The 12,198-nt window shown below is 50.1% G+C and overlaps 1 protein-coding gene across 1 annotated transcript in view; it reads left to right on the forward strand.

Moving 5' to 3' along the window:
* Window positions 1–2,475, forward strand: part of LOC113454567 (erythroblast NAD(P)(+)--arginine ADP-ribosyltransferase-like) — a 21,800-nt gene extending 19,325 nt beyond the window's left edge. Inside the window, exons 3-4 of the mRNA XM_087918992.1 lie at window positions 240–960; window positions 2,322–2,475. Coding sequence (XP_087775118.1) covers window positions 240–960; window positions 2,322–2,329 — 729 coding nt within the window. The 3' untranslated portion in view covers window positions 2,330–2,475. The remainder of the gene's footprint in view (window positions 1–239; window positions 961–2,321) is intronic.
* The last annotated feature ends 9,723 nt before the right edge of the window (window positions 2,476–12,198 follow it).

Consider the following 12,198-nt stretch of genomic DNA (forward strand, 5'->3'; position numbering starts at 1 on the left):
CTTAGCACAGTTAAGTCCAGAAATATTTCACAAGAAGAGTTCTCCACTCTTCTACTCGTCCGTAGAAGACCTCAGGCCGCCGGACTCGAAATTCTAGACCTAGAAAACCTTGAATTACTCCGTTTTTGGTCCGATCTAAGTATAGCACGTAAAATTATATATTGCAATGTCCTACTTGTCCGTGAATCCTTCCGCTTCAACCACCGCAGCCCCAGAGCAAACGAAACAACCGCTATTAACTCCGTCTCCTTCTTTTTCTCGGACAGCTCTGGGGCCTGAAAAAGATTTCCCTCGACCTGGCCAAGAATTCAGTGGACGACCAGTTCCAGGGCTGTGGCGCCAAGAGAGAGCTGAAGGTGCAGGCGCCTGGGTATCTTCCCGTCCCACCAAAATATTGGGACACCTGGCAAAAGGCCCAATGGCACTGGGCCCAACTTAGCCAAAGCGTCGCCGGCTCCATCCCTCCCGTCTACGGCACGGCCGTGGTGGCGTACACCATGGCTGGCGGCTTGTACAGTGACTTCAACCGGGCCGTCCGCGTCGGCGGGAAATCCCAAAAGGCTTACCACCAATTCCCCTTCAAGGATTTCCACTTCCTCCTCACCAAGGTGGTGAAGATGCGGGAGGTTCCGGGCCAATGCTACGAGGTTTTCCGCGGGGTCAAAGGCATCCGGTTCAAGGCCCACTACAAGCAGGCCGTCCGCTTCGGGCAGTTCGCCTCGGCGTCATTGATCAAAGCAGTGGCTCAAAAATTCGGGCAGGACACCTTCTTCTCCATCAAGACCTGTCACGGCGTGCCTGTTTACGACCTCTCCCAGTTCCCGCAGGAAAGGGAGGTCCTCATCCCGCCCTACGAGAAGTTCGCCGTCACCCACCACGGCAAGGGCCCCAATGGGGTGATCGTCCGATTGGAATCGCGGGGTGTCTATAGCTGCTTCAACTGCGACGTACTCCTGAAAGGTAACTGACGGGGTTACTACCCCTCCTTCTGTTGAGGAAATTCCCCGTCGTGAGGAGAATCAGCGCACACCAGGATATGTAGTGATCCACACAGGTACACTGTAGAGTAAAAAAATTGCCTCAGATACACTGTAGAGTAAAAAAAAAAAACCTCTGCTGAGGTAATTCCCCGTCATGAGGAGAATGATATGCTGTAGAGTAAAAAAAATTACCTCTGCTGAGGTAATTCCCAGTCGTGAGTAGAATGAGCGCACACTGGGAGACGTAGTGATACACACAGGTACGCTGTAGAGTAAAAAAATTGCCTCAGATACATTGTAGAGTAAAAAAATTATCTCTGCTGAGGTAATTCCCCGTTGTGAGGAGAATGATACGCTGTAGAGTAAAAAAATTGCCTCTGTTGAGGTAATTCCCCGTCGTGAGGAGAACCAGCGCACACCGGGAGATGTAGTGATCCACACAGGTACACTGTAGAGTAAAAAATTGCCTCAGATACACTGTAGAGTAAAAAAATTACCTCTGCTGAGGTAATTCCCCGTCGTGAGGAGAATGATATGCTGTAGAGTAAAAAAATTGCCTCTGTTGAGGTAATTCCCCGTCGTGAGGAGAACCAGCGCACACCGGGAGATGTAGTGATCCACACAGGTACACTGTAGAGTAAAAAATTGCCTCAGATACACTGTAGAGTAAAAAAAATTACCTCTGCTGAGGTAATTCCCCGTTTGAGGAGAATGATATGCTGTAGAGTAAAAAAATTGCCTCTGTTGAGGTAATTCCCCGTCGTGAGGAGAATAAGCGCACAACAGTATAAGTATAAACACAGTTATGAATCCATGAAATGGGTACATATAAGAAAAATATAAAAAGAAACAATAGGACAGGGACGGTAGGCACGTTTCTTTCTTTCTCTCTCTCTCTCTCTCTTTTTCCTTCCTTCCCTCCTTTTTTTCTTTTTTCATTCGTTCTTCTCTCCAAGAAGAACCCTAGGAGGGAAGGAAACAGAAGGAATAGAAAGAAAAAAGGATGGAAGGAAGGAAGGAAGAGAGGAAAGAAAGGAGGAGAAAGGAAGAATGGAGGGAGGGGGCCAGAAGAAAGGAAAGAGAAGAAAAATAAGACAGGAGGGGAGGAAGGGAGAAAGGACAGAGGAGGAAAGAATCAGGAAGGAAGGAAGGGAACGGAAAGAAAGAAGGGAAGGAAAAAGAAGGAACGAAAAAGAAAAACAAGGAGGGGAAGGAGGAAAGAGAGAGAGAGAGAGAGAAAGAAAAGTAAATGAATAAATAAATCATAGGCATCCATCTTTCCCTCACTGCTACATTCACCTTTTTTTTACTCGCACCCTCTCTTTGTGTCCACCTATGCAGGTCACTAATCGAGGGAGACGCCCTTCCGTCGGTGGAGCAGGAGGGGTGTCTCCTTCCGGCCCAGAGCTCCGTCGGCCATCGAGGAAGACCACGTCCCGAGGAAGGAAGGAGCAGAACCACGCGCCGTGGACAAAAAAATACGGTCTGTCTCTCTCTGTCTCTCTGTCTCTCTCTGTCTCTCTCACTTTTGGTCCTCCGGACAAGATTTCCGATGGTTTGACGACAAAAAAAAAAATGGCGATGACAGCTCGTCCTCGATCGACGACCGTCCGTTGGAGTGGGCCAACTTGCGATGGGCTGGAAGAAAAAGGCGAGCGAGGCCTCCACGTTTTCCACCCGTTTCCTTTTGGGCCCGCCTCCCTGCCCTGGGTTTTGACTCAGTCGGAATTCCGGGCGGCTCTTGGATTCAACGCCGACTCGGGTTGAATGATGGGCGCGCAGCTGTTCCCCCCAGAGGGTTTTTTCACCTGATGCCTTTTGGGCGGGAGGCCGAGGCTCACTGCACGACCGTGTCCCTCGTGGGAATGACCGCCGGGATGCCCTGAAGCCAAAGGGCGGTGAGGAAGGTCGCCAAAGGAAGCGGGGACAAAACGCGCCCTGCCTGTGTCTGGCGGAAGGGGGCGGACGTGTCGGGTGCTGCGGCGGTCGCAACGTTGCGGCGGTCATAACGAGCGGTCTTGGCGGGGGACGGAAGGGAAGTCTTTCTTTAGGGTGGCGGGGAATCAAAGTAGGTGGGTAGGCGTTGATCGTGGGGCGATTGTATCGGAAATCGACAAATCACGCAATAAAAATTTTTGGGGTGAGACAACCAAAGATCCTAACCGGAAAACCCCCCTTGTTCAATTCTAGAGCGGACCGGAAGTCCAGTCTTCCTCACCATAGAGTCTCCTCCTACCGCAGGCGTCAACTTTTCCCCTACCGACTGGAAGTCCAGTCCCCCCACCATAGAGTCTCCTACTAGCACGGTGTCCCTTTTCCTCTACCAACTAGAAGTCCATTCCCCCACCATAGAGTCTCCTCCGACCACCACGTCCCTTTTCCTCTACCAATCGGAAGTCCAGTCCCCCCACCATAGAGTCTCCTCCTGCGCGGCATCCCTTTTCCCCTACCGACCGAAGGTGCAGTTCCCCCTCCCCCATAGAGTCTCCTCCTAGCACGGCCTCCTTTTCCCCTACCGACCGGAACTCCAGTCCCCCACCATAGAGTCTCCTCCTAGCGTGGCGTCCCTTTTCCCTTGCTGACCGGAAGTCCAGTCCCCCCATCATAGAGTCTCCTCCTAGCGCCGCGTCCCTTTACCGACCGGAAGTCCAGTCCCCACACCATAGAGTCTCCTCCTACCGCAGCATCCCTTTTCCCCTACCGACCGGAAGTCCAGTCCCCCCACCATAGAGTCTCCTCCTAGCCCAGCGTCCCTTTTCCTCTACCGATCGGAAGTCCAGTCCCCCCACCATAGAGTCTCCTTCTAGCGCCGCATCCCTTCTCCTCTCCGCCAGAAGTCCAGTCCCTCCACCATAGAGTCTTCTCCTAGCACGGCGTTCCTTTTCCTCTACCGACCGGAAATCCCATCCCACCGCCACCATAGAGTCTCCTCCTAGCGCGGCCTCCCTTTTCCTCCACCGACCGGAAGTCCCTTTTTCCTCCATGTCTCCCAACCGACATCCGGATCCATCGTGGTTGCCGACGGGCAAGAGCCCCATGCGGCTCCAGAGCCAGCCAGTGGCCGACCGTTGGGATTGACCTACCCCTCCCCTCTCGCTGTAGTTGCCAACTCCTCCTCTTCCTCCTAGAGAGTCCGCCAGGCGGCCCTATTGTTTGGTTGAGGAAAAAGGCTAGTTTGTACACCCCCTTGTAAGCAACGACCCCAACTCCAACGAGGAAAGGCGGAGAACTTCGATCCCCCTCCCCTTCGAAAGGCGCCGTGGGAGTCCGGCCCGGTCCACAAGTAAACATACACACCCACTCCTCGGTGGCATAAACCGAGGCCTGGCGTCAAAATCAGGGGTAGTGTTAGCACCGGGGGGAGGGGATTCTACCGGTTTGCACCCTATGCACAAGAACCGGTTGTAAACCTTCTAAGCCGTTCAGAGAACCGGTTGTTAGGAGAAACTACAGGGCTAATCCTGTCAGGAAGGCGGGAAGGAAACAATCTGGGGTTGCTTACACAAACCGCCTCTCCGTTAACCCCTTACTACATCCTTGGCAGGAGTAGACTTCCTGTCTCAGCATCCTCTGGAGTATTTTTTTTTTCGCCCCACCCTCTTTTTTTGGCTAGTACTTTACTTGTGTGGAGGAATCCGAACAAAAGGGACTTACAACCCTTTTTTCACACTTACAACAGGCGAGGAGAGACGTGCCTCGATGGGAGGGAGGTTGAGTTGGCCATCCCCAGTCGATAACAGGACCACCAAGCCACGCCCACCCACCCACCCCGAGAAACAGCAACTCAGAGCATTAAAGGCCTGGAGTTCACAAACCAGTCATAGTAGTAGTAGTAGTAGTAGTAGTATGCTATCGGTTAACACCGGTTCAAACGACCTGTAGTAAAACCACACACACACACACACACACCGAAATATAAGACTGAGACTCAACAGAGAGGAGGAAAGAGAAACCAGTAGTAGTAGTAGTAGTCGGAGTATGCTATAAGTTCACACCGGTTTGAACGACCTGGTAGTAAAACCACGCACACACACACACACACACACACACACACCAAAAAATAAGACTGAGGCTCAGCAGAGAGGAGGAAGAAGCGAAACCAGGAGTAGCAGCAGCAGCAGTAGTAGTAGTAGTAGTAGTAGCAGCATTCTATCACTTCGCACCGGTTCGAACAACCTGGTAGTAAAACGACACATACACACACAAAAATAAGACTGAGGCTCAGCAGAGAGGAGGAAGAAGAGAAACCAGTAGTAGTAGTAGTAGTTCGTAGTATGCTATCAGTTCACACCAGTTTGAACGACCTGGTAGTAAAACCACACACACACACACACACACAAAAATAAGACTGAGGCTCAGCAGAGAGGAGGAAGAAGAGAAACCAGTAGTAGTAGTAGTAGTAGTTGTAGTATGCTATCGCTTCGCACTGGTTTGAACGACCTGGTAGTAAAACCACACACACACACCCAAAAATAAGACTGAGGCTCAGCAGAGAGGAGGAAGAAGAGAAACCAGGAGTAGTAGTAGTAGTAGTAGTAGTAGTAGTAGTTTTCTATCGCTTCACACCAGTTCGAACGACCTGGTAGTAAAATCACACATACACACACAAAAATAAGACTGAGGCTCAGCAGAGAGGAGGAAGAAGAGAAACCAGTAGTAGTAGTAGTAGTAGTAGTAGTAGTAGTAGTAGTAGTATTCTATCGCTTCGCACCGGTTCGAACAACCTGGTAGTAAAACCACACACACACACCCAAAAATAAGACTGAGGCTCAACAGAGAGGAGGAAGAAGAGAAACCAGTAGTAGTAGTAGTAGTAGTAGTAGTAGTAGTAGTAGTAGTAGTATTTTATCGGTTCACACCGGTTCAAACGACCTGGTAGTAAAACCACACACACACACACACCCAAAATAAGACTGAGGCTCAGCAGAGAGGAGGAAGAAGAGAAACGTGCAGGATACTCTACTTATTTTTGGTGGGGGAAGGGTAAGGGGCGGGGGGGAATTTACTATCGGTTTGTTTCAAACAAAAGCCAATAGTAGGAACAGCTCACATCCCTGGACGGAAAATACCAGGCATCACAAGCTTTCCCTCTGGTCTCCATGGACCAGGTCCCTGGGAGGTCATCTTGTCTGACCCCCAGTACCCCGGTCGAGAAGGAGATCTTTACACCATCCATAGGAGGACAGGGAGGGAAGAAGGGACCTGCAAGGTCATCTAGTCTGACCCCGCCCTGGTCGAGAAGGAGATCCTTACACCATCCATAGAAGAACAACGGAGGGAAGGGACCTGGGAGGTCGTCTAGTCTGACCCCCTGCCCCGTCGAGAAGGAGATCCCTACACCATCCATAGAAGGACATGGGGGAAAGAAGGGACCTAGGAGGTCATCTAGTCTGACCCCCCCACACCATCATAGGACAAGGTAGGGAAGGGATCTGGGAGGTCATCTAGTCTGACCCCCCTTACACCCTCATAGAAGGACAAGGTAGGGAAGGGATCTGGGAGGTCATCTAGTCTGACCCCCTTACACCCTCATAGAAGGACAAGGTAGTGAAGGGACCTGGGAGGTCATCTAGTCTGACCCCCCTTACACCCTCATAGAAGGACAAGGTAGTGAAGGGACCTAGGAGGTCATCTAGTCTGACCCCCCTTACACCCTCATAGAAGGACAAGGTAGTGAAGGGACCTGGGAGGTCATCTAGTCTGACCCCCTTACACCCTCATAGAAGGACAAGGTAGTGAAGGGACCTGGGAGGTCATCTAGTCTGACCCCCTTACACCCTCATAGAAGGACAAGGTAGTGAAGGGACCTAGGAGGTCATCTAGTCTGACCCCCTTACACCCTCATAGAAGGACAAGGTAGGGAAGGGACCTGGGAGGTCATCTAGTCTGACCCCCCCTTACACCCTCCCCGGTGGAGAAGGAGATCCTGACAGAATCATAGAAGGACAGGGAAAGAAGGGACCTGGGAGGGCATCCAGTCTGACCAGACCCCGCCCCCACCCCCTGGAGCAGGAGGCACTTACGGAATCACCGAGTGGAGAAGGGACCTCAGAGGGCATCTAGTCTGACACACACACACACCCCGGTCGAGAAGGAGATCCTTACACCATCATAGAAGGACAGGGACGGAAGGAACCTTGGAGGACATCTAGTCTGACCCCCCCACCCGAGCAGGAGGCACTTATGGAATCACTGAATGGGGAAGGGACCTCGGAGGGCATCTAGTCTGACCCCTCCCAGTCGAGAAGGAGATCCTTAGAGAATCATAGAAGGACAAGAGTGGGGAAGGGACCCGGGAGGTCGTCCAGTCTGACCCCGCTGCTTAAGGAGGAGACCCTAACCAGGATCAGGGAACAGCAGCGTGGGAAGGGACCTCAGAAAGGAATCTAGTCTGACCCTCCCCTGCTCAAAGCAAGGGGACTCTTAGAGAATAGGCACAATCACTGAGAGGGAAGGGACCTGGGGGGGCATCTAGTCTGACCCCCTGCTCAAAGCAAGGGGACTCTTAGAGAATAGGCAGAATCACTGAGTTGGAAGGGATCCTGGGAGGGCATCTAGTCTGACCCCCCTGCTCATTTCTGACCAGAGGGGCAGCCCGGTCTCTTCTGTAGAAGGCTCCTGGGATGGAGCCGTCACCCGCCGTTTCGGGTGGCAAGGAGTTCCGCACGCTTCATTCTTTGGACGGTCTGGGAGGTTCCTCCTCTCTCGTGCCCGCTGACTTCTCTCCTTGCACCCATCTCAAATCCGTTGTGTGTGTGGGGGGGGGGGACACGAGGGACGAAAGGCTTGCGCATGTGAGTTAGGGAGGGGCAGGGGGTTGGGCTAGGTGACCTCCAAGGTCCCTTCACACTCTGTCCTTCTGTAAAGGGTCTCTTATAAGAGCAGGGGGCTGGACTGGATGACCTCCAAAAGAAAAGACAAGAAAAGAAAAGAAAAAAAGAACGAAAGAATGAAAGAAAGAAAGAAAAAAGAAAAGAAAGAGAAAGAAAGAAAGAAAGAAAGAAAGGAAAGAAAGGAAAAGAAAAGAAAGAAGGAAGGAAGGAAAGAAAGAAAGAAACAAAGAAAAGAAAAAGAAGGAAAGAGAAAGAAAGAAAGAAAAAGAAAGAAAGAGAGAGAGAGAGAAGGAAAGAAGGAAACAAAGAAAGAAGGAAGGAAAGAAAGAAAGAAATGAAAAGAAAAGAAAAGAAAGGAAAGAAGGAAAGAAGGAAAGAAAAGAAAGAAAGATAGAAGGAAAGAAAGAAAAAGGAAGGGAAGAAAGAAAGAAAAGAAAAAGAAAGGGAAAAGAAAGAACAAAGGAAAGAAAGAAAGAAAAGAGAAAGAAAGAAAGAAGAAAAGAAAGAAAGAAAGGAAAAGAAAGAAGGAAAGAAAGAAAGAAAAGAAAGAAAGAAAGAAAGAAAGAAAGAAAGAAAAGAAAAGAAAGAAAGAAAGAGGAGAAAGAAAGAAAGAAAAGAAAGAAAGAAGGAAGGAAGGAAGGAAGGAAGGAAGGAAGGAAAGAAAGAAAAAGAAAGAAGGAAGGAAGGAAAGAAAGAAAAGAAAGAAGGAAGAAAAGAAAGAAGGAAAGAAAGAAAAGGAAAGGAAAAAGGAAGAAAGAAAGAAAGAAGGAAAGAAAGAAGGAAAGAAAGAAAAAGAAAAGAAAAGAAAAAAAGGAAGGAAAGAAAGAAAGAAAGAAAAGGAAGACAGAAAGAAAGAAAGAAAGAAAGAAAGAAAGAAAATGAAAAGAAAGAAGGAAGGAAGGAAAGAAAGGAAAGAAAGGAAGAAGAAAGGAAAGAAAGAAAGAAAGAAAAGAGAGAAGGAAAGAAAGAAGGAAAAAAAGAAAGAACGAAAGAAAAGAAAAGAAAGAAAGAAAAAAAGAAAAAAAAAAAAAGAGAAAGGAATGAAAGAAAGAAAGAAAGAACTTCCGGCTCTTCCCTCCCTCCCCTCCCTCCCCGTTCTCCTCCGCTTCGCCCCTCCGTTCCCTTTCCGCCTCCACTTTCACTTTCGCCTCCCGGGCAGTCACGTGCTTTCCGCGCATCGCCCAGCCGCGGGGGGGAAGACATCGCGAGAGAGAGCGAGAGGAAGGGGGCGGGGCCCTCCCTCCTTGAGCTGTCAATCTTCTCCCCCCCGCCCTGCCTGCCAGAGCCGCTGCGCGATTCTTCCTCCAGTTCTCTCTCTCTCTTTCTTTCTTTCTCTCCTTCTTTCTCTCCTGGATCCGGTAGGAAAACTCCTCTCGGGCGGAAATGGGTCGGGGGGGGAGGGGGGGAGGGCTGGGGGGGCGAAAGAGGGAGGGGGAGAATCCCAGCCCCTCCCCTCCCCCTCCCCCTCCCTCCCCAGGGCTCCTCCGGGCTGCTTAGGGCAGAGCCAGGGGAGGGGAGGGGCGCCCGGAGGAGGGAGCGGTCTTGGGGAGGGGGGGGTCTTCTCCTCCCCCTCCCCAAAAGAGGAGGGAGGGTCCTGGGGAGCCGGGGAAGGGCCGAGGGAATTTGGTCTGGGGTCTTTCAAGGGATTCTGGGCCTGCCCCTCCCTCCCTCCCTCCGTTTCTTCCTTCCTTCCTTTCTGTCTTTCTCCCCCCACCCCCTTCCCTTCCCCTTTTCTTTCTTTCCTTCTTCTCTCCCCTTTTTACTTCCTTTTCTCTTACCCTTCCTTCCCTCCCCTTTTTCTTCCTCCCTCCCTCCCTTCTCCTTTCTTTCTCCCCTCCTCCTTTTCCTTCCTCCCTCCCTCCCTCCTGCTTTCTTTTTCCCCTCCCTTTCTTTCCTTCCTCACTTCCTTCCTTGCTCCCTCCCTTTCTCAGTCAGTTTTTGGGCCTTTGCAGGCAGTTTTAGGGGCCATTTGGGGGCAGTTTTGGGAGTGTTTTTTGGCCCATTTCCAGGCTGTTTTTGGCCTATTTGCAGGACTTTTTCCAGCCATTTTTTCAGGCCTTTTCAGTCAGTTTTGGGGGACTTTTCTGGCCCATTTGCAGTCACTTTTTTGGGCCTTTTCAGTCAGCTTTTCAGGCCATTTTTCAGGGGCTTTTTTGGCCCATTTGCAGGCTGTTTTTGGCCATTTCTCAGTCAGTTTTTCAGACCTTTTCAGGCAGTTTTTCCAGCCATTTCTCAGGCAGTTTTGGGCCTTTTCAGGCAATTTTTCTAGCCATTTCTCAGTCAGTTTTTTGGGCCTTTTCAGGCAGTTTTTCTAGCCATTTCTCAGTCAGTTTTTCAGGCATTTTCCGGCAGTCCTTCAGGCCATTTTCTGGGCATTTTAGGGGGCATTTTTGGGCCCATTTGCAGGCCATTTCTCAGCCATTTCTCAGTCAGTTTTTGGGCCTTTTTCAGGCAGTTTTTCCAGCCATGTCTCAGGCAGGTTTTCGGGCCTTTTCAGGCAGTTTTTCTAGCCATTTCTCAGTCAGTTTGGGGGCCTTTTCAGGCAGTTCTTCAGGCCACTTTTTGGGCATTTTGGGGCGCATTTTTCACCCATTTGCAGGCCACTTTTCAGCCATTTCTCAGGCAGTTTTGGGGCCTTTTTCAAGCAGTTTTGTAACCATTTGTCAGGCAGTTTGGGGGCCTTTTCAGGTAGTTTTTCTAGCCATTTCTCAGGCAGTTTGGGGGCCTTTTCAGTCAGTTTTTCTAGCCATTTCTCAGGCAGTTTTGGGCCTTTTTCGGGCAGTTTTTCTAACCATTTGTCAGGCAGTTTGGGGGCCTTTTCAGGTAGTTTTTCTAGCCATTTCTCAGTCAGTTTTTCAGGCATTTTCGGCAGTCCTTCAGGCCATTTTCTGGGCATTTTAGGGGGCATTTTTGGGCCCATTTGCAGGCCATTTCTCAGCCATTTCTCAGTCAGTTTTTGGGCCTTTTTCAGGCCGTTTTTCTAGCCATTTCTCAGGCAGGTTTTGGGCCTTTTTCGGGCAGTTTTTCTATTTCTCAGACAGTTTTGGGGCCTTTTCAGGCAGTTCTTCAGGCCACTTTTTGGGCATTTTGGGGCACATTTGCAGGCCATTTCTCAGCCATTTCTCAGTCAGTTTTTGGGCCTTTTTCAGGCCGTTTTTCTAGCCATTTCTCAGACAGTTTTGGGGCCTTTTTCGGGGAGTTTTTCCAGCCATGTCTCAGGCAGGTTTTCGGGCCTTTTCAGGCAGTTTTTCTAGCCATTTCTCAGGCAGTTTGGGGGCCTTTTTCAAGCAGTTTTGTAACCATTTGTCAGGCAGTTTGGGGGCCTTTTCAGGTAGTTTTTCTAGCCATTTCTCAGGCAGTTTGGGGGCCTTTTCAGTCAGTTTTTCTAGCCATTTCTCAGGCAGTTTTTGGGCCTTTTTCGGGCAGTTTTTCTAGCCATTTCTCAGGCAGTTTGGGGGCCTTTTTCAGGTAGTTTTTCTAGCCATTTCTCAGGCAGTTTTTCGGGCCCCTTTCAGGCAGTTCTTCAGGCCAATTTTGGGGCATTTGGGGGGGCATTTTTGGCCCATTTGCAGTCCATTTTTCAGGCATTTCTCAGGCAGTTTTTTGGGCCGTTTCAGGCTGTTCCTCAGGCCATTTTTCGGGCATTTTCAGGCAGTTTTTCCAGCCATTTCTCAGACAGTTTTTGGGCCTTTCAACTAGAAAGAAGGAAAAAGGAAGAAAAAAGGAGAAAGAATGAGAAAGGGGGAGTAAAAAGGAAGGAGGGAATGAAAGAAAGAAACTAGAAAGAAAGAAAAAGGAAGAAAAAAGGAGAGAGAAAAAAAGGGAGAAAGAAAGAAAGAAAGAGAAAAGGGGGGGTAAAAAGGAAGGAAGGAAAGAAAGGAGCGAGGGAAAGAAAGAAAGAAAGAAAGATAGAACCTCCGGCCCTTCTTGTGCTGTCAATCTCCCCCGCCCAATCTCTCTCTCTCTCTCTTTCTTTCTTTCTCTCCTTCTTTCTTTCCTTCTTTCTCTCCTTCCCTCCCCTTTTTATTCCTCCCTCCCTCCCTCCCACCCCCTTTCTTTCTCCCCTTCCCCTTTTCCTTCCTTCCTTCCTCTCCGCTCTTTTTCCTTCCTTCCTCCCTCCCTCTCACCCTCCTTCCTTCCTCCCTCCCTCTCACCCTCCTTCCTCCCCCCATTTCCTCCTTCCTCCCTTCTCCTTTCTTTCTCCCCTCCCCTTTTTCTTCCTTCCTTCCTTCCCCCCCTTTTTCCTTCCTTCTCTCTCTCTCACCCTCCTTCCTTCCCCCCCTTTTCCTCCCTCCCTCCCTTCTCCTTTCTTTCTCCCCTCCCCTTTTTCCTTCCTTCCTCTCCCCTCCTTCCTTCCCTCTCCCCTTTTCCCTTCCTTTCTTCCT

This window comes from Pseudonaja textilis, unplaced genomic scaffold, assembly GCF_049901715.1.
Source record: "Pseudonaja textilis isolate UNSWEBS1 unplaced genomic scaffold, rPseTex1.2 PTEXSCF22, whole genome shotgun sequence".
NCBI lineage: Eukaryota > Metazoa > Chordata > Lepidosauria > Squamata > Elapidae > Pseudonaja > Pseudonaja textilis.